Source organism: Cadophora gregata (genome assembly GCF_030347475.1).
Source record: "Cadophora gregata isolate MNR1 chromosome Unknown scaffold_15, whole genome shotgun sequence".
Lineage (NCBI taxonomy): Eukaryota > Fungi > Ascomycota > Leotiomycetes > Helotiales > Ploettnerulaceae > Cadophora > Cadophora gregata.
Window position 1 is genome coordinate 44,408 of NW_026695938.1, and position 18,721 is coordinate 63,128.

Below are 18,721 nucleotides of genomic sequence, written 5' to 3' on the forward strand. Positions count from 1 at the left end.
TTGACTCGCAATGTGCGAGCTGGGAGCGGAACAGTCAAGCTGGCTTATGGTGGATCCTTGGGAAGCCAGACAGCCTCAGTACGTACCTACTGCCCAGGTGCTGGATCATTTCGAACATGAGATCAATGAGGTATTGGGAGGAGCGGAGAAGCCAGATGGGACAAGAGTGAAGTGTAGAATCCTCCTGCTGGCAGGCGCGGACTTGATACAAACTATGTGTAAGGATAATCGCCCCACATCTCCGACAGCTCACAAACGACACATAAGGAGATTTCCAAATATGCAAAGCTATGGTAACTGACAATACATAGCAACTCCTGGTGTTTGGTCTGACAAAGATCTTGACCATATCTTGGGACGATACGGAGCATTTGTGGTAGAGAGAACCGGAACAGATATCGATGAAGCTCTTCAGAATCTCCAGCCGTGGAAAGAGAATCTCTACGTTATTGCAGTAAGTTCTCCGCATTATGACAACATTTAGAAGCTGACGGGAAAACAGCAACTTATTCAAAATGATATTTCGAGCACCAAAATTCGGCTATTCCTCCGAAGAGAAATGAGCGTCCAGTACTTGATTCCTGCTCCTGTTATTGAGTACATCGAGTTGCACAATTTGTACGAAGAAGAGAATGTCGATTCCAAGTCCAAGGCAAAGGAACAAGCATCCGACGCCGCAGGCTCCTCCAAAAGCTAGATGACCAAACCTCCGAGAATCGGACAGAATTTTTCACAACACTGTACAACAGCGTACATACATTCTAGCCATCCAATGCAGCAAAAAGGACATATATTCCACGCGCCGGCAGCCTTTTCTCCACAAATTCGACCGAGTCATGCCCAGGTACAATACAGGCTGCCAGGCATGCCAGCGGCATCTCCAGCTCTGAGGACAACACGCTGCCCCATGATCTTCCTTGAATATAATGTATTTTCGATACAAAGACATCTGCATTGAGTTTTCCTTTTCTGGGTTGGTCTCAGTATTATGTTTAGGTTGGTGGCGGGGTTTCTGCATTTCGGGAATGGATGGATGACTTTCATGGGAGACAGGCTTGCATAGACACCTTGAGATAACTGGCATCAGAGGCTCAGGCCCGTATGCTTTGATACTCTAATGATATCCCATGGAGACCAAATGTCTCTGATGACTGGGTACATTATGGGGATGAAATATTGAGAGGCCCGTTATGAATTGTCGATCTCCTCATTTTGCATGCGAAGAGAATGATAGTCATGCCCACCAATTCGGCAGGCAGTGAAGTCCAGATCCAGATCACACGAGTGGAGGTTTGTGATATCTCGACAGTTCCTGATGCCCCTCTGGACCTCCAGGCCAATGTTGATGAATTATCTGCATTAGTCAAGCCGTCAATATGCTCAGTGGCGGTATTAATGACAACTATTCACCATTTCGGTACAGAGGTTTGAGCCAGAGCGATTCAGAGGTGAGAAAAATGTTGCTGATAATAGCAAGGAATGGAGATGCATCGTACGTCCATGACAAGAACTGGTTTAGTGCCCAGGTCCAGCATCCAGATTTCTTTGGTGAGTCTCCAGGCATAGAGCGCTTCACTATGAAGGGCGAGTGCTGATTATATCACGTTCTCTTGGACAGCAGACTTCCAAGAAATTTCCATTGGTCATGTAACTGCGCAAGAACACCATTAAACAAGCTCTAAGAACGCCACCCCTTCCCTTCCCTTCCCTTCCTTTTCCTACCAATCAAACCCTGATTGACATACTTTTCGTAATTCCTTTCGCCAAATCATCCACCAACCCACTCGTCTCCCTATTGGCTTGCTCTCCCCGTTGCCCTACAAAGGATTTCAAGTCAGCAGAATCACTTCCAGCAGATAATTCACACTCACTCACCCGACTCATGCGCAGCCTTCCACGCCTTGAACGTGCACCACTGGTTATGACCATCTAGAAACTCCTCATGTGCCTCGTCAATACCAGCCTTGAACTTAGCCGTGAATGTCACCTCGCCGACCTTATCGAGGGTCATTGTGTCATCTGGGGAGTCGACGACATTTTGGAGAAGGCGGTCTTTGTTGTTGGTTTTGTAGATGGGGAGGGTGTAGGAGGATTCTTTGTTGTCGACGAGTTTGTGGAGCCAGAGGATGGCGTAGTGTTTACTTTTGCCTAGGGGACCGCCGATTTTCTCGGTTAAGCCTGAGCCGACGAATTCGATGACGATCGGGCTCAGGTAGCGATGACTAACTGGGATGATGTTTTTTGGCTTGTCCAATGTCCAGGTGTATCCCCCGTCGGATGCACTGCCTGTCTTGATTGCTCGTCGTGATCCAGAGGCTCGGATGTTGAGCTTGCTGGTATTCATATCGCCCTTGGCGACGATGGGAGAAGAAAATACGAACGATCCCACAGAATATCCTAGAAGGGATTCCTCAAGCTTCATCTTCATCGATCGGAAGATCATGCTGATTCGAATTCGTCCTGTGCCTTCACCACCCTTCAAATCGTAGAACTTGACGACGGAGGACGATTCGTGGAAGACATCAGACAACTTCACAGATGCGACACCAACGAGACAATCATCCGTTTTCTTCCTTATGTCCCAAACCGAAAGATTTAAAGTAGCCAGCCTCCAATCGCGAATGTAGGTTTCGGTCGAGGAGTTGTACGTTGGGGTTGAGCTAATATGCTTGACTCGTGTTCGATAAACCAGCTGGTCGTTGATATCGGCAGACACGTATAGCGAGGGGATGTAGTCGACGCTGATATTCTCGGCATCTCCTTCATCCTCTCCATCATCGTCCTGCTTCTGAACTTCGACATATCCCATGGACTTCTTGTTCGGATTGCTGACCTCAACATTGATACATTGATGGATGGTCAGTCCCAAGATTCCAGAAGGAAGGTTTGGATCCGGGACGGTATTCTGCGCAGTTTGCTCTTTCTCCTCTTCTGGGACTTCGATCTTTTCACCGCGGTGATCGCGAGGGTCTTTGGCGTCAGTTCTCAACGCTTTATGGAACTCTGCTCGCGGAAAGTATCCAATTTCCCATTCCAAAATACCCTCCGCATCTGTTCCAGAGACGTCACCCTGTAATTGGTCTTCTCGCTTCTGCATCTCATTTGCCTTCAGGACTAGCTCGTGTAATGGGAATTCGCAGACACCAGATACATCATCGGAGCCAGTTGTATCAGAATCCCAAAGGCGAAGCAGAACATTCTCATTTCGCTTGACATGCTCAGCCTTGATCATGATGATTGCAGTCTCTTCCCAGACAGGATTTCGATCACCTTTGATAATTCGAGTAGCGTACATCGGCTTCTCATATTTGCTGAATGCGATGGTAAGATATGGATCTGCTCCTGGTCCTCTGGTATCTTGACGAGCGAGGTTTCGGGCACGATGGATCTTAACGAAGAGTACTCCAATGGATTCGGTTTCTTCCTTTTGGTCTGATCCACCGACGTACACCGTCATATCCAGACTCATAGACTTAGGCTGAACGAAATCCTGTGCTGCAGCGTTGATCTGGGCGACGAGAGTCGTGTCGATGAGAGGAAGATTGAGGATATCAAAAGCCCAGGGAGCACCAAGCGAGACGGCGGTGTTGACCTTTGGGTTCTCGGTTAATGCAAAAGTCATATTCTTCAAAAATGGTAGGTCTGGGTGCATCTGTAGACGAACACGAATAGTCGCAACAAATTCTTTCACCTGGACGAAGATTGGAAGTGGTACTGGCCCAAGCATTGCCACAATATCGACATGCATGGAATCAGTTCGCGGTCGTAGAGGGGCTTCATGGTATGCAACAGAAATCTCGAGGTTGTAGAATACACCTCCCTGTTCCCGTTCGATCGCCTTGTCCCGTTTCGCTCGGTCAGCAGGCGATGCATCCCGTCGATCACCATGGGAAGGGACCAACTCGCCGAATTCAGAGTCTGGGAGCGATCGCATAGACAAGACTCGCACTGGAATAGCTCCATGGCCGAGTTTGGCAATCTTGACAGCGACTGGGATGCCTTCTGGGATCAGAGGTTTAATGGTATCGTTGACTTGGCTTGCAATTCCGTCGAAGAATTCTTGCTGGAGTGTATGCCAAAGGGTTCCCACCAGGCTATTCATCCACTCAACTGATTCCGGAACATACCTCAACTTTTCCACCTTTGGTTCTGCCTGTTGGATACCTTGACTGCTGGCAGTCTTGCCCACGTTGATAAGAATGAAATAAACGCCTGCAGCAACACCACCAGCTGGGAAGAGTGATTTGAACAATCCCTTCCAGCCTCCACCAATGAACAGCCAATCCAGAATAACAACAGCTGCACAGATAACATACGATACATTCCTGGCGTCTTTGTGGATTGCTTGAAAGGCTTGCGATAAATCCACATTTGGAGTTGGTTGGAAGAGAACGTTCGATTTCTCCGCCCCAATTGGAACATCTTCAGTGGCACCAGAACGAGCTCCATCCTCTTCCTTAGTTGTACTTTCGTGACCAGTTGTATCCGCTGACGCTCCTGCAGCTTTGCTTCCATCCTTCTTGTCCTCGTTTCCTCCCTCTGAAAAGTATTGTTTCGATTGTTCTTGTCTTTTCTTCTCGTTCGCGCGGAATCCTTCGACTGTAGGAGGGGGATTTCGAGCGGAGTATGCTTGCCCGTAGGGTGTTGGATCGACTGGTTGAGGACGACCGCTTATACTTCGAGGGATTTCTTGTCTCTGAGGTGCGTTGGAAGAGGGGATATTGCTGGCTGTCAGATTTGCAGAGCTAGTAGCAGGTGCGGCATTAAGGTTGCTTGTTGCCGTGGCAGGTGGAGAAGTAGCGTTCGTGTTGGCAGAAGCTGTCGTAGTTGTAAGATTTGCTGTGCTGGCTGCTGGAGTTGGAGGGAGAGGTTTGTCCGCTGCAACAGTCGTATCAGCTGAAGTGCGCTGAGTGTTCGTGGGGGTTGATTCGAGGACGGCTGCGGATTCGGAAGGTAATGGCTTTCTGGCGATTCCGCTGCCAGTGACATCGTCTTTGGGTTGTTTCTCTTCCATAGTACTGTATACTCCACCTGTTGACTTCACCGCAGATGCATCTGTGGAATCATCCGTTGACTTCTCGACTCCATTGGAATATCTTGGAGTATCCCCAATGTCTGGCACATCGTCTCTGTTCCCCAAAAGGACGGAAGCAGGTATGGTGCCTCCTGTCGCCCCAGTATTGTATGGATCCGATCCGGAAGCCATGGTGTTGATTTTGGAGCTGTCAATAGATGTGATGAGAAGCTCGAGAGGGAAGTCGACTGTCAGCAATAGATGCCCAGGAACTCCTGGAGAACACAATCCGCACTAGAAAAGACCTGTAGACCGAAGGAATGAAGAGGTCGAAACTGTGAATAACTTCATGCAGTTCAATTCCAAACCGCCAGCGTTTTTCTTATTGCACGGCATTCATCATCGACTGCATTCTGGGAGAGCATCCATCCATGGACCATGGCAATGGAAGGGAATGATTTAAGCTTGTCTTGACGACGTCATGTTTCCCCACAGCTTGGCTCGTCTGGAATCCTGGCGGTGATCGGCAGGGATGAGCTCAAGCTCCGGTTTGACGTCATGGAGAGCCGCAACATCGACGAGACAATACAATACGATACGACAACAACACGCAACCAATTCTGTCCGCTCCTTGTTCATCTGCTTGTGTGCAGAGACTTCTCATCCCCAGAGTCTAATTGTCTTCTTCTCGTGCATTTGTTTACTTTCAATTGTTGACTTGCATTCGGTAGTGCTTGTCCAGGTTTGGCCGTGATCCAAGCTTCCAATTCCAAGCTTCATTCTCCATCCACCCTTCAACCTGCAACGATGAAGCCATATTCTGCAAGGAACAAGGTATGCAGACAATACATACAAGTCTCTCCTTCTATTCTAATATCTTTAGGTTCCTACAATCCAAAAGCTCGGGAAAGAGCTTGCAGAACGACTCAACATCCAAAATGCCGATGCATCAAAAGCAGCAGCAGGAAAGGATCCAGAGAAGGTTGCGAAAGCAAAGGCAGCATCACGAAGACGGGTTGTCGACCCGACTACGAAGAACGAGGTGGTAATTCAAGATGTAGACGGGGATTTCGCAGATGCTATTGCTCGGCCAAGAATCACTGTTCCGAAAGCTGCAATCAACTCTGAGCGTGCCCCACAACCAAAAGATATTCCAGGCGTCCCGCCGCCTTACCTACCACAAGGAGATGGAGAAGACTACAGAACAGTGCTGGACGATCTCGCTCCTCCTGAGGCAAATCCAGATAAAACAGCCGACCTTCTACACCATTCGAAGAACCACCAAGTTATCTACCATCCAGTACCAATCGCGGACCTCAAGCAATCATTCTATGCACTGGAAGGAACAATCCTCTACACTACAATTGCTGCAACAGTTGGACTAGGTGCCTTGAACTGGATGTTCCTAGGTGGTGGAATCAAAGGATTGATTGGATCAATATTTGCCGGGGTCATACTATCTTCAGGAATTCACCTCTGGCTTCGTGGCATTCAAGAAAGTGCCAATGCAGTCAATTGGGATGCCGAACGAAAGAGAGCCACTGCAGCTACCGAGTCTTTGGTTCCCGAATCTGTTGAGTGGATGAACTCGTTGATTGGAGTTGTCTGGGGTCTGATCAATCCAGAGATGTTTGCGGCAATGGCGGACACCCTCGAGGATGTTATGCAAGCATCTGTTCCACCTGCTTTGATCCAAAATGTCAAAGTTTCGTCCATCGGCCTTGGGGATCAACCTTTCAAAATCCTCTCTCTACGATCTTTACCTTCTGCAGACGAAGAAGAGGGGCATGGAAAGCAAATGGCCAGTGGCACAGGACTCAGCAAAGAAGAAATGGAAAAGAAGCATGAAGAACGTGAGCTGGAGGGAGAAGACGATCCCAGCATGAAGTATTGTAAGTTTTTGCGACTATTTGGAAGTAGCCCCACTGACTTTCTAGACAATTTGGAGGCTTCATTCGCATACTCTGCCATTCCAGCAAAAGGAGTTATTGGCAAAGCCAAGAATTTGCATCTCGAAGTCGTCTTTTACCTTGGTGTCCAAGGTCTTTTTGGCGTTCCGCTACCCATCTTCGTCGAACTCAATGGCATCATCGGTACCGTCCGCCTCCGATTCCAACTAACACCCAACCCGCCATTCCTTCGCAACCTTACCTTCACATTCATGGGTCTCCCAAAGATTGATGCCTCCGCTGTACCTCTCACATCCAAAGGAATCAATGTACTTGATCTGCCACTAATATCTGGATTCATTAACTCCTCTATCGCTGCCGCGCTCGATATTTATGTCGCTCCCAAGTCACTTATCATGGACATGTCTAAAATTCTGCAAGGGGATGCTGTGAAAAAAGAAACCGATGCTATTGGGTTGATCTATGTCAAGCTCAAGCGTGCTGAAGGTATACCTGCCCAAGACAAATCCGGCAAGAGTGACCCATTCATCACGTTGGCATTCTCAGAATTTGGAAAGCCCGTTTACTGCACCAGAATTATCGAGCAAGAACTCGATCCATCATGGAACGAGCAAACGTGTTTGCTGGTGTACCAGGATCAACTGACCTCAGGCGAGAAGCTATCCGTGGAACTCTGGGATTCTGATACTGTCGGAAAAGACGACAAAGTTGGCAACATCGAGTTTGATCTCAGAGATCTGATCAAGGAGTACGCAAACAATATTGTGGAGAGGTGTGATGAACTCAAAGATGACAAAGGCGAGACATTGTCCGGACACCTATACTGGGATATTGGATATTTCCCGCGCGCACAATTTAAGGAGTCCATGAAGACAGATGGAAAGGATGACAGTGTTCCAGCAGAAATCCGTGATCGTCCCGAGTTTGCGGATGACAAGGGAACAGTTACCACTGCACAAGAGGTCGGAGTGACCACAACACCTCCCGATCCATCCCTTCCATCTGGAATCTGCTCGATTCTTATTCATCAAATTGAGAATCTTGAAGTGGAAAGGCCGTCTGGAAGTTTTGGCAGTTACAAACCCTGGACACCCGCACAGATCACTGGAGAGAATACAGATGAGGAAGGCGACGAGCTTCCTTCTTCTTACTGCACAGTCCTTCAAGACGACGAGCTGGTGTTCCGTACTCGCACAAAGGTTCATGCGTCGAACCCAATCTTCAATGCTCAAACGGAACGGTTTGTCCGAGACTGGCGCAATGCTGTCTTCACAATCACTTGCCGGAACAGTCTCAATCGTGAACACGATCCCATACTTGGCTGCATCACAATAAAGCTGAGCGAGGTTCTTCATACATCATCTCAAGTTACTCGAATCTTTGCGCTTGACGGCGGAATGGGATATGGCAGAATTATGGTCTCGGTACTGTTCAGATCTGTTGGCTTGCAATTGCCCAGAAACATGCTTGGTTGGGATCTTGGATCGTTCGAAGTTCTCGGCGACAAAGTGCTGGTCGAGGATGACAGCAGCGGTCTCCTGTCCAAATCCCGAATTGAAGTCCATACCGATGTTGGCAAATCTTCAATCTCTCGAGGTTGGATCGAACAAGACTCACGAGGGACTGCCTGGAATCTGATGCGAGTCAAGGAAGCGCATCGAGACATGCAAAAGCATCGCATCATCGCTCCAGTGAGACGTCGCTACCAATCTCCCATCAGATTGGAATTCTTCAACAAGGGGTCTCGCAAGGCCGTTGCATATGCGATCTATTGGCTCACCGATCTGATCGACAACAAAGAAACCGCTCTCAGCATTCCCATTTACAAAACTCCAATGCCGAAGCAGATGACGCAGAATTACATTCCCAATATCGAGATGGACAAGATCAAAGCCGAGAAAGTCGGCACTATTAAGATGACAGTCCGCTTCAAGATGGGAATGGACGACACGCATCTCCAATGGCTCAAGAACAACGACCAACGCGAGACCTACGAGTCCTGGCTCTGCACTGTTGCAGAAGGCTACCGCACCCGCGTCGTCAAGCGCGAAACCCCCGACACCGTCAAGCAGCTCATTCGTGAAGGCAAAGTCACTGCCGCAGGAACCAGCATGAATGGCGACACCATCTCCGAATTCGGCACTATCAAATCCCGAACCAGCAGCGATGCGAAAACAGCCAAGTCCCAAGAATCCGACGCAGAGGACGAGCCCGACCCGGTCAAAGTCCCGCGCGAAGCACCAGGCTACGAGCAAGAAGTGTCCAACTACCACGAGATGTCGACCGACGAGCAGTGGGCAGGGTTCGGGTCCGAGCTCCAGCAATACACCTCGGTACCCTCGTCTATCGTATCAGATGATCGGGAATCTCTCAATATCCAAGAGGATTTTACCGACTCAGAGATTGAGGATGAGGAGTTGAAGAAGCGGCGGCAGAAACAGGATAAGGTGCATTCGAAACACGAGCTGCATCGCAAGCAGAGGGGCAAGATGAATATCAAGGCAGTGAGGCATATGAAGTTCCTGAAGGATGAGGTGAAGGTTGCGGGGCATAGGTTTAAGGGGAGGTTCAGTATGAAGGGGAAGGAGCCTGGGAGTAGGTTTTTCTCTTCGTCTTGTGTCGTTGGGGATTTGGCTAATGATTTACAGTTGAAACGGAATTGTAATGCGCACTGGATTGGCAATTTGGATGGGGCAATAACGGGGTTTGGATGGGCGTTGGTTCGGGGGTGGGGAGTATGGAAACAAAATTCGAATCCGTTATCATTTTATCTCTCGCTCATACGTGAAGGCAGTCTTCGGCGCTGCTTACAGGGCCTCTTTTTTTGCTGCGACGTTGCACTATGTCTGGATGCACCATTTACTTTTAGCAACATGTTTTCATAATGGCTTCACATATCTGACGCAAGCCGCTATGGATGAGAAATTCCACAACCTCACTCATCCTTCAGGGTGTTCAGTCGCCCATACCCTGCACATTTAGCGATCTGAGCCCCGTGAAGATACCCCGCAGCCCACTGAAAGCAGGCCTGCATCCTTCTCGTATCATTGACATGAGACTTCCAGTTCGAGGTTGAAGAAAAGAAGGTAAAAGACAGTTGAATTTTAATTATGAGACTGACGCCAGGTTCTGCTGAGAGCCGGGCGAGGGAGCTGATCAGGATGGCGGGGTAAGTAAGTCCTTAAATGTGGAGAATGTAAACAATTACGCGAATAGGCTCATCCAAGGACGAGCATTGATATCGACATTGTGATGTGATACTGAGTTTTTAAAATAAAATATCGATCTGTACTCAGATGCACAGTCGTAATTTACGAAGCTGATACTTCTGATCTCTACCTCGTGCCGCATCGGGTGTGTTGCCAGCATCAATCATCTCGTATCAAAATTGCCCCAAGCTCTAGAACAGCTGAATACCGCACGTGAATTTTGCAAGTCTGAGATCTCCGTGCCTCTCCTTAGTAGGTTATAGCCAGCTTGGCTATCCAAGACAAGCTAGGAAATCTTGTCCACAGGGCTGTCGCTCTGGGAGCAAGGCACAGACATGAAACTAGGGTTGGGGAAATCTCGATGTGGTTTTCAACAGAAACACAGGTTCAAATATTTATACCAACTCCAGCCTCCCAAATTCAAATACCGAGCAACTTCAACTCTGATCTATGCACCAACCACCGCGCCTACAACTTCCCCAACAGCTTCTACAGTATCCTTCTGCGAAGTCTTCGCTGTGATAGCCGAAAGCACTATCAACTCCAGAAACAGATCATCACAAGGAACAAACAACTCCAACTTCCTCTCTCCAGAGCCCGGAAACCCCGCAGATCTCATCGACGCCAATTTCATCACCGCAGCATCTTTCAATTCCCATCCACTCCCCGTGATCTGATTAACCGTCCATTTGAACTTCCCCGCAGGAGAAACGAGCGTGAAGTTCCCCGATAACGAACCCTCCCTTAACGTCGCCGTCTGTCCGCGATGGTTAAGATTGATGGTCGAGGAGAAGGTGTGCATGATAGCATCTCCGATTCTGTTTTCTGGGATTGGATGGCCGCGGAATACTGAGACGTTGGGTTTTGATTTTGAGGTGACGATTGTGAATATTGGTGGGACGTCGGCGGGGTATCCGAGGGGATGGACGACGATGTGGGATGGGAGGTGAGGTGAGGGGCGGATTGAGAAAGTTGAGGTTGCCGGAGGTCCGTTGGAGGATGAGGAGAGGAGGCGGGAGATGTATTTACTCATGGCAGAGGAATGGTTTTAGGATCTTATGGATTGGTTGGATGAAGACGCTGTTGAGCGGTTGAATGATACACTGTAGTTTGGTGGAGGCTTTCATCGATTGTAGATCGCGATTGTTGATTTCGTGTCCAGATGCGGACCAACCATGGTAGGATTCAGACAGGAATATATATTGAATCGATTCATACTTGTTCCCTTTCTATCATGTTGTATGCTGCGCCGAGTTCGTTCTTACTTTCTGCGCCATAATCTGTATGTTCAAGATGTTTCTGAAACTTACGTGTATTTTCAACAACTTGCATTCCCTTTTAGGACATATCCTGCGCTCTGTCGCTTATTATCCCGACTCGGAGATAATCCAAAAAAGTTGACTGGATATGTGGGGAAATGCTTACAGCCAAGATCAGCTCAGGAGGAAAGGCTGTGATGTTGATCCAGTGGCAGTACCTGCCAAGTGATTCTTGCGTCACAAGAAGCACAACGCCGATCCCTCAGCCTTGCTTGAGAATGTCGTGAGAATTTACTGGCCGATGTTTGTATATGAACTAAGCATGGGGCAAATCGGCAATTTTTCCATTGCTGAACTATAAGGATGGTAAAGTCCACCTCTTTGTGTATCGACAGCGCGGTCAACATCTAAATCGAGCCAAGTCACACGCTTCATCATGCCTGGTGTTCCATCCAGTCGGGGCTGCGAGGCTTGTCGAAAGCAAAAGAAGAAGGTTTGTTCAGCCCTCCAGATGGTGGGCACTATTCTGAGCTTTTGCAGTGCGACCAATTGAAACCTGTCTGCTCCAGATGTGCAAGGCTCAAAATTGACTGCATAGGTAGTGGCCAACAGCGGTACAAGTTCAAGAACCAGATTACCAACTGGGAGGTTGTTCCGAAGCCCCAGCCACCTTCACTTGTCCCAGCACCTAGCAATGGGAGAACCCTACTGCTCAGTGATTTCATCTCTACCTTGGGGATTCTTGATGTGAGGTATGACTTGACTTATTACGGAGGCTTTCTCAGTGATATCCCACGCCGACTGGGAACCAATGATGCTCTTGATGCTTCCGTTGGTGCTTTGGCTGCATCCTTTCCGTACATGCATACCAAACAACTTTCCCCGGATATGCTGAAGAAGTATGGTCATGCATTGACAACCTTGCGCCTCCATCTGAGTGATCCGGTCAAAGCCTACAACCCCGATACCTTGTGTGCAATCTACCTCATGGACGTCTGTCAGGTAAGGGTGTACTTTCCCTTCACAGAACTCGGCTAACGGGGTCAGTCCTGGATTGGGAGGAAAGATGATCTCTTGCAAGGCCATGGAGAAGTCATGGCGCATTTACTGAATGCTGCACCCGTCGACAAATGGAAAGAAAGCTTCGAAGTAGAGATGCTAGTCACTATCTGTGCCGTAGTGGTAAGTCAGCCCGTAGAGTCCAAAACATCGCTGACCTTCAAGGCAATGGAAAGTTTAGCAAACCCCAAAATCCAGCTCGACGAATTCTTTACCAAGCTGGACAATGTCCACGGTACTCAATACGGTCCACAGAGAAACTCTGGCGAGAATAAAGTGCCTTTCAGTATCACTTTGCCGGGCCTTGCAAGCATCGGGAAATACTTTCGAGATCCAGAACTGTATCTTGTCGAGATTTCAGCTATGTATCAAGAATCCCTCCTGGATTACGAAATGGCACAAAAGCGTCTGATGGCTGCAGCCAAAATTCTCACAGCTACTCGAACACCTCTGGAGGCGTATCCAGTCACTAAACAATACACAGCTACCCAAGCAATGGTCGGCTTGATTGGCTCAATCGTATTGAACATGGGAAACATTCTTCGAATCTTTTCACCAAACGACCTGACTCTTTCTGCAGAAGCAGCAAAAGTTTCCACGGAAATGGTACTTTTGGCTCAGGATGCGAGGCAGTATCGGCCTCTGGGTTCGTCGTATATCCCGTTCTGTCTCGTGTCAGCGTGGGCGGCCGTGGATGGGACATCCGCTCAGTGGGAGATCGAGAATATGTTAGAGGAATGGCAGAGCGATTTCCAGGAAACGAGGTGGATAAATATCGCGAAATGGTTGAGGAATGGGCTTGAGGATCTACGACTGAGATTGATGTTCTCGCAACTGGGAGTGCTTCCGGGTGAATCGGTGGCAGTTGCCCAGGTGGCTCAGGTAGGAGGTCCCAACTCATGTTGCATCCTCTAAAAATTGAAGAATTGATTCCGGAGATATTTTTTGGTCACTTTGCTGTGCGGTTTCGTTTTGCTAGGTATGGCACAGAAACATGAGGAATCGCATTCTAAGAAATGGCGATCTGGAAGAGTGTTTTCTTCCCGATTTTCCCTTCTGTGCGTCTGCCGACATTGTCGTTGCTCCGCGTGTCGAGTGGTGATGACTGCTCTGATACTCCGGAGCTCTGATCGGCCTCTATACTCTCACTCTATTAGTCTTTGTGGAGTGACCTTCTTGTTCCTCGTCCTGGTAGTCATACTCAACCGCCATTTGTTCTATCCTCGTGGTCCTCTCAGTGACCCGCGATTCGATCGGGCCTTTTGTTGACATGGGTGCGTTGACTGGGCCGTCATGATCGTATTATATTTGGACGTCGTCCACGTGATAGATTCTTTTGTTGGGAGACATGGTGCGGAGGTTTCGTTCGAGTCGCGAGATCGCGTGATAGCGTTGAAGATAAGATGATTTTTTTACCTTACCTACCTGCCTGCGGGAGCAAAACAGTGGAGCTGTCACTTCAAGAGTTCAATCTGATATAGAAATTGGATAACCCGAGAAGATTAACATTACGCGAAGTAAAGATTATATTAGGGTAAGTACAAGATAGACCAGTGTTTGTGCATCATGCCAATTTACAGCTGAAATCTCCCAATCCTGTTGTTCGCCAGCTCCGTGAACCAAATCGCATTCCCAGGCCCATAATGCACAGCAATATCTACAGCCGGTGTTACACTAATTGGAGCCACAATCGACGTCCCCGGCTGATTGACACTCGTGATCGCTCCCGTGTTGGGATTGAGCTTGTTCACTGAATTCCTCGTCGCAGTACTGAACCAAACATTGCCCTGACTATCAACTGTATTCTCAGTGGGGAAGCTCAGCAGGCTCGTGCTGGGGAAAGCCCTGATCTCTCCGGTCTTGATGTTGACTCGACCATTGTAATTACCAGTGAACGCTGTGAACCAGACATATGTCCCGTCTGCATCTGAGGTCTCGGCGCGGATGACAGCGCAGGATGTGAGCGGAATGGGAATATTGTACTCGATGATTTCGCCGGTTTCGAAATTCAAGCGTCCAACTTTATTGGCGAAGAATTCGCAGAACCATGCGTGTCCATCTGAAGCGACGTAGATACCAAGGGGTCCAGCTAGTGGTGTTGGGGGATGAAAGTCAATGAACTTTTCGGTATCGTATGTGAAGTAAGATATAACGTTGGCTGTTGTCTGTGTGTAGAGCATCTGACTAGATCAGCAATCGTTCTCGAGTTGTGGGACAAGACCTTACTCCTTTGGGCCCTCTCCACATATCATTGAAAGGCTCCAGATTTCCTACCACGCTTGGTAGCTCACCTGTGCTGGGTGGTGTGAAGACTTTGATGTCCTTGGTGGTGGGATTTATCTTGATGAGTTCATTCCTTATTCCACTTGCAGCATACAGAAACCCATCACTGCCTGGTTGAATAACGCAAGAAAATCCCGCTCTTCCTGCTAAATCTCCTAGTCGTAGGTTGGTGACATTCACAGAAGGTACTTTATATTCAGTCACGGCTCCGGTGGTAGGGTCAACACGGCCGATCGTGTTCGTTATGAAATTGGATGACCAGATGGCTCCGTCCGGCCCAGTCGTCAGATCGCAAGGCCCTGTCAGCGGTGTTTTGAATGGATAGTAGGTGAATCGGGGATCCTGCGGAGAGACCTGGCCAGGAAAGTTTTGAGGAGCTGGAGCAGAGAATACTTGTTTGACGAGCACTGCTGCGCTAAATACAGATAGGATGGAATACATTTTGCAGTTGAGTGGACGTTTCAATAAAATGAGATGGACAGGCCGAGAAGGAAATGATGGGCGACTGCCGTACTTATGCTTAACTTAAAGATGGATCTAGATGTCGATCTTCGAGCTGGTATCAAGCTTGAAAGTAGTTGTTACAATCATCAACCGTCGGGAATAGCATCTCAAGGACTGACAAGATAAACTACCGCCGCTAAACGCTCACTTCCCCGCAAACCAAGCAAAGATGGCTTTGTTTAAGTCTGTATTTGCAGTGGTTCACTGTAGTAATATGGAAAAGCCACTGATGAAAAGCGTCGGTGGGGTGACGGGATGTGCGAGATGATCTGCGGTACTTGGATGAGGCTACGACAGCCGAATCTGCCGAGGGAGAGCTACCTCATTAGTCGTTGATGATCCGAGCTAGAGGGTTTTCGGATAAATGTAAATAGAGCGAATCACGTACAGAGTATATCTGCAACTTTGCTGAGTGAAGGACTTCTCTGGCCGTTACCTATCATAAATACGCCTGCCTAGATATGACGATTCTTTGCGTACCTGTCTCACGAATTCTCTCTGTCATGTACATAACATGCATCCATCGTTCGATACGGTCTTTCAGGAAGTTTATTTCTTTTTTTCGTCTGAAAGCCGAATTTACCACCATATGAAGCTTTCATTGGTCATCTAGGGGTCATAGTTGGAGGGCATATGCTGGTGGAAATGAATCGCGTTTATTTTTGCTCCCATGTAAAGGTTTTGTTAATCAGCCTGCGCCCCAAAATCTCCAAGCGCTCCTAACCGCGTACTGAAATGTCCAAAATGCTGCAACGATCAGGAATCTGCCATTATGGTTAATGGGGTCTTTCGGCCGTCAAAAAGACTCGACCGCATTTTTTGTCCTGTCTCACCAGCACCACCTTCATTGTTCACTCTAACACGATCGCGCTTCACGGGTCCCATAACCTTAGCTACTTCCAGGTTAAGTCTGTCTCTCCTTTTCACGTACTCAGTCCATCGTCTGGCGTTCCCCCACTTCATGTCACCCGCCGGCATGGGTGTCTTGTAGTCGCCAAGCTGAAGTTTCGCGAGCGAAGGCAGCTCTCGCACGAGTCGTTCAATCGTCTTCTACGGTGTCCTCGTCTTTTTCGACACCATTGACGTTGCCATCTCTGCGAGTTAAGTCTGGCCGGTCACTTGTAGAAGGGCAAGATCGATCCACGTCCCATGCATAACCAGCGAGTGTCAGTTCCCATGTGGAGAGAGAGGCTCCATAAATCAACACACACGTTTTCAACACCGTAGCATAAGGAGGGAGCAGTCGCACGAGGCCAGCTGGGCTGATATATGAGCGACGATCGACTGTCTTGAAGTGACCTTCAAGCATGATCTTTGTCAACAATGCAACCTTCATTTGGCCGACGACGCTGCAGAACCGGAAGAATGGGTCCTCGTAGAGGAATTTTGGCTGCCATCCTTATTTAAACAGGTGATCAATTGCCTTGGCTATTTCTTCTTCGGTCTGGAGATTTCCGTTTGGATGAGGTAGGCCTGGCACACGCCATCGCGTTTGTCAAAACTTGGCTTTTTCCTATGCAGTCCATGTATAGCTTCCAGACGCAAAACCTGGGGCATCAAAAACAAATACGTTGTCGCCATACAAGATTTTCAAACCCTCCTTTTCGATCTGCTTGCATGTGCGCAGAAAAGGAAGGCCTATCATCATTGTCACTGTTTCAACTTTCCTATTCACAATTTGAATTTCTGGACCGTCTCCCATCAAAACTCTATGCTCGGTCTTTATTCCGGTTGTTTCGTCAATGCTGGGGGGTAGCTCTGCTTCGTTATTGGCTTTTGCAATGAGCTTGTTCTGCTCCGGCGTTGGATTTATGATCCATATCACCGCAATTTGACTAGGGAAGTACTGGAATGGTGTTAAGTTCTGACCGTATCCGTTCTCCAGCTCACAATAGGAGTGCACATTGATGTCCTTCTCCTGGCCGTTATTCTACTGATATTTGCAGTACTTTCTAAACCAGGAGCGCCCACGGTCACGTTCGCTTCCATAGTAGATAGATCCGGGCACGATTGGGAGCGGGGGTAACGATCAGTAGCACGCTGAGGTGACTTCAAGGCACAAAGGATCACTGGAGAATAGCTGAAGGCTCGCTGGTGATACTGAATTGAACAGAAGCTAATAGCTAAAGATAGAAGACCCTGTAATACTCAGGCTATCCTTTTATAGGGCCCGATTACGTATGCTACGCTAATCCACGTGTATCACAGCGGGAAAAGGAGAAGCTCCTTGTAGATCATGTCTTTGATCACTGATAAATGATTAGAATGCGATCAAGATCCTCGCGAAGTGTATCTTACCGCTCCCAGCGTATCTTACCTCTTGGGAGCTTGGTCAAGAACATGTTACCAAGTGTCTCGAAGGCTTCCTTTGCTTCCTTCGCCGCCTGTTTCGCAGCTGCTTCTTCGCGGTCCTTGACTGCCTTCCTGTTCGCCGCAGATGTCTTCTTTCCCGCGACTACTTCTGCAAAAGTTGCGGAGTTCGACAATGAAGAATCCCAAGCCATTATGTGTAGCTTTGAGAATGAGGTTTGATGCTGGTAACATTACGTGCTGTCGATGTTGGATGTGGTTGGGAGGAAATGTTATTTCGGAACCTGTGAATGAGGTTCAGAAAGGTGTATTTCGAAGCAGGAGGATGTCGAAGAAGTATAACAGATCAGTGTACCCACAAATTCCAGAGATGCTCAACTTGTACTTTTTTCAAGCTCGTAAGCGAATTATTCACACGGTAGCATGTCGCATTGTAATGTTGTTCAAGACAACAACAACTCGTCTCGCTTAGTTCGTCAACTCCTGTTCGGAAGGCATTCCGAAGCGGACGAGCTACGAAGTGGCATAGTTCTGGTCAACATATATACAGTGATCAATTTCAATCATGCTTGAAGTCAAGCGAGCATACAACATGCGACGTTGGTTGTTTCTCCGTGGCAAGGACAACATGGTGGTATAAGGAACCACGATCAATCTTTGAACCACGCGACCCAAGCATTGTAATTCAACATCTTTGGTGTTCATTCACCATTGTAACTGTGAGAATTATTACATATGTCACATAATCGATGCATTTATATATATTCATACACTTCCTGGAGGTGTCGAGTTATTCCAAAGCAATCTCTATTTCTTCACCCTGCTGCAAACAGAAAGTCGTGCCCGTGTGACCTGCAATAATCAATGATTCTCTACTACACCACTTAATCCTAAGATGGAAAAGAAAACCAGTGTTTCAGACATTCACTTCTGTGCCGTATTTGGCTTATCCCCTCAACCGCCGAAAACACGTTTTCCGGGGTACAGCGCTGGAGCACGGCGATAAAGCTGCCGGGACGGCAACGCAGCATTGAAATCTCAGCGTTTCTTCGCTTAATTCCAGGGTCTCAACACAGGCTTTGCAGTTACTGTAAAAAAGTGTGTTTAATACGGCAGTTGAGGGGGATAGATCTGTCTACCTCTGGCATCGACAACATCAATCCATCGAATAGA

The 18,721-nt window shown here is 48.1% G+C and overlaps 8 protein-coding genes across 10 annotated transcripts; 3 read left to right on the top strand and 5 right to left on the bottom strand.

Moving 5' to 3' along the window:
- Positions 1 to 10: 10 nt before the first annotated feature.
- ONS95_004664 (uncharacterized protein) lies at positions 11 to 697 on the top strand (the record flags this gene model as incomplete). The annotated part of the gene is made up of 3 exons (XM_058498033.1): positions 11 to 218; positions 312 to 454; positions 503 to 697. 3 exons carry the CDS (start codon positions 11 to 13, stop codon positions 695 to 697), a joined length of 546 nt encoding a protein of 181 aa, XP_058351543.1.
- A 1,095-nt stretch (positions 698 to 1,792) lies between these two features.
- On the bottom strand, positions 1,793 to 5,206 carry ONS95_004665 (uncharacterized protein; the record flags this gene model as incomplete). The annotated part of the gene is made up of 2 exons (XM_058498034.1): positions 1,793 to 1,817; positions 1,872 to 5,206. 2 exons carry the CDS (start codon positions 5,204 to 5,206, stop codon positions 1,793 to 1,795), a joined length of 3,360 nt encoding a protein of 1,119 aa, XP_058351544.1.
- A 615-nt stretch (positions 5,207 to 5,821) lies between these two features.
- Positions 5,822 to 9,809, top strand: ONS95_004666 (uncharacterized protein; the record flags this gene model as incomplete). Its single annotated transcript, XM_058498035.1, has 3 exons — positions 5,822 to 5,848; positions 5,898 to 6,906; positions 6,952 to 9,809. 3 exons carry the CDS (start codon positions 5,822 to 5,824, stop codon positions 9,807 to 9,809), a joined length of 3,894 nt encoding a protein of 1,297 aa, XP_058351545.1.
- A 674-nt stretch (positions 9,810 to 10,483) lies between these two features.
- On the bottom strand, positions 10,484 to 11,611 carry ONS95_004667 (uncharacterized protein). Its single transcript, XM_058498036.1, has 2 exons — positions 11,559 to 11,611; positions 10,484 to 11,490 (listed from the first exon to the last, which is right to left on the bottom strand). Exon 2 carries the CDS (start codon positions 11,164 to 11,166, stop codon positions 10,582 to 10,584), a length of 585 nt encoding a protein of 194 aa, XP_058351546.1. The 5' UTR covers positions 11,167 to 11,490; positions 11,559 to 11,611; the 3' UTR covers positions 10,484 to 10,581.
- ONS95_004668 (uncharacterized protein) lies at positions 10,484 to 13,788 on the top strand. Of its 3 annotated transcripts, XM_058498038.1 has the most exons (5): positions 10,484 to 11,758; positions 11,815 to 11,885; positions 11,933 to 12,394; positions 12,440 to 12,574; positions 12,617 to 13,788. In XM_058498038.1, the coding sequence occupies exons 2-5, from the start codon at positions 11,829 to 11,831 to the stop codon at positions 13,364 to 13,366; spliced, it is 1,404 nt and encodes a 467-aa protein (XP_058351548.1). In that variant the 5' UTR covers positions 10,484 to 11,758; positions 11,815 to 11,828; the 3' UTR covers positions 13,367 to 13,788. The 3 variants fall into 3 exon arrangements, with proteins under 3 accessions (XP_058351548.1, XP_058351549.1, XP_058351547.1); XM_058498039.1 differs by having other exon boundaries at positions 10,484 to 12,394; XM_058498037.1 differs by lacking the exon at positions 10,484 to 11,758 and having other exon boundaries at positions 11,933 to 13,751.
- A 157-nt stretch (positions 13,789 to 13,945) lies between these two features.
- ONS95_004669 (uncharacterized protein) lies at positions 13,946 to 15,511 on the bottom strand. The gene is made up of 2 exons (XM_058498040.1): positions 14,678 to 15,511; positions 13,946 to 14,631 (listed from the first exon to the last, which is right to left on the bottom strand). The coding sequence occupies exons 1-2, from the start codon at positions 15,173 to 15,175 to the stop codon at positions 14,026 to 14,028; spliced, it is 1,104 nt and encodes a 367-aa protein (XP_058351550.1). The 5' UTR covers positions 15,176 to 15,511; the 3' UTR covers positions 13,946 to 14,025.
- Positions 15,512 to 16,277: 766 nt separating this feature from the next.
- ONS95_004670 (uncharacterized protein) lies at positions 16,278 to 16,547 on the bottom strand (the record flags this gene model as incomplete). Its single annotated transcript, XM_058498041.1, has 1 exon — positions 16,278 to 16,547. One exon carries the CDS (start codon positions 16,545 to 16,547, stop codon positions 16,278 to 16,280), a length of 270 nt encoding a protein of 89 aa, XP_058351551.1.
- An 893-nt stretch (positions 16,548 to 17,440) lies between these two features.
- Positions 17,441 to 17,742, bottom strand: ONS95_004671 (uncharacterized protein; the record flags this gene model as incomplete). Its single annotated transcript, XM_058498042.1, has 2 exons — positions 17,441 to 17,487; positions 17,556 to 17,742. 2 exons carry the CDS (start codon positions 17,740 to 17,742, stop codon positions 17,441 to 17,443), a joined length of 234 nt encoding a protein of 77 aa, XP_058351552.1.
- Positions 17,743 to 18,721: the final 979 nt, after the last annotated feature.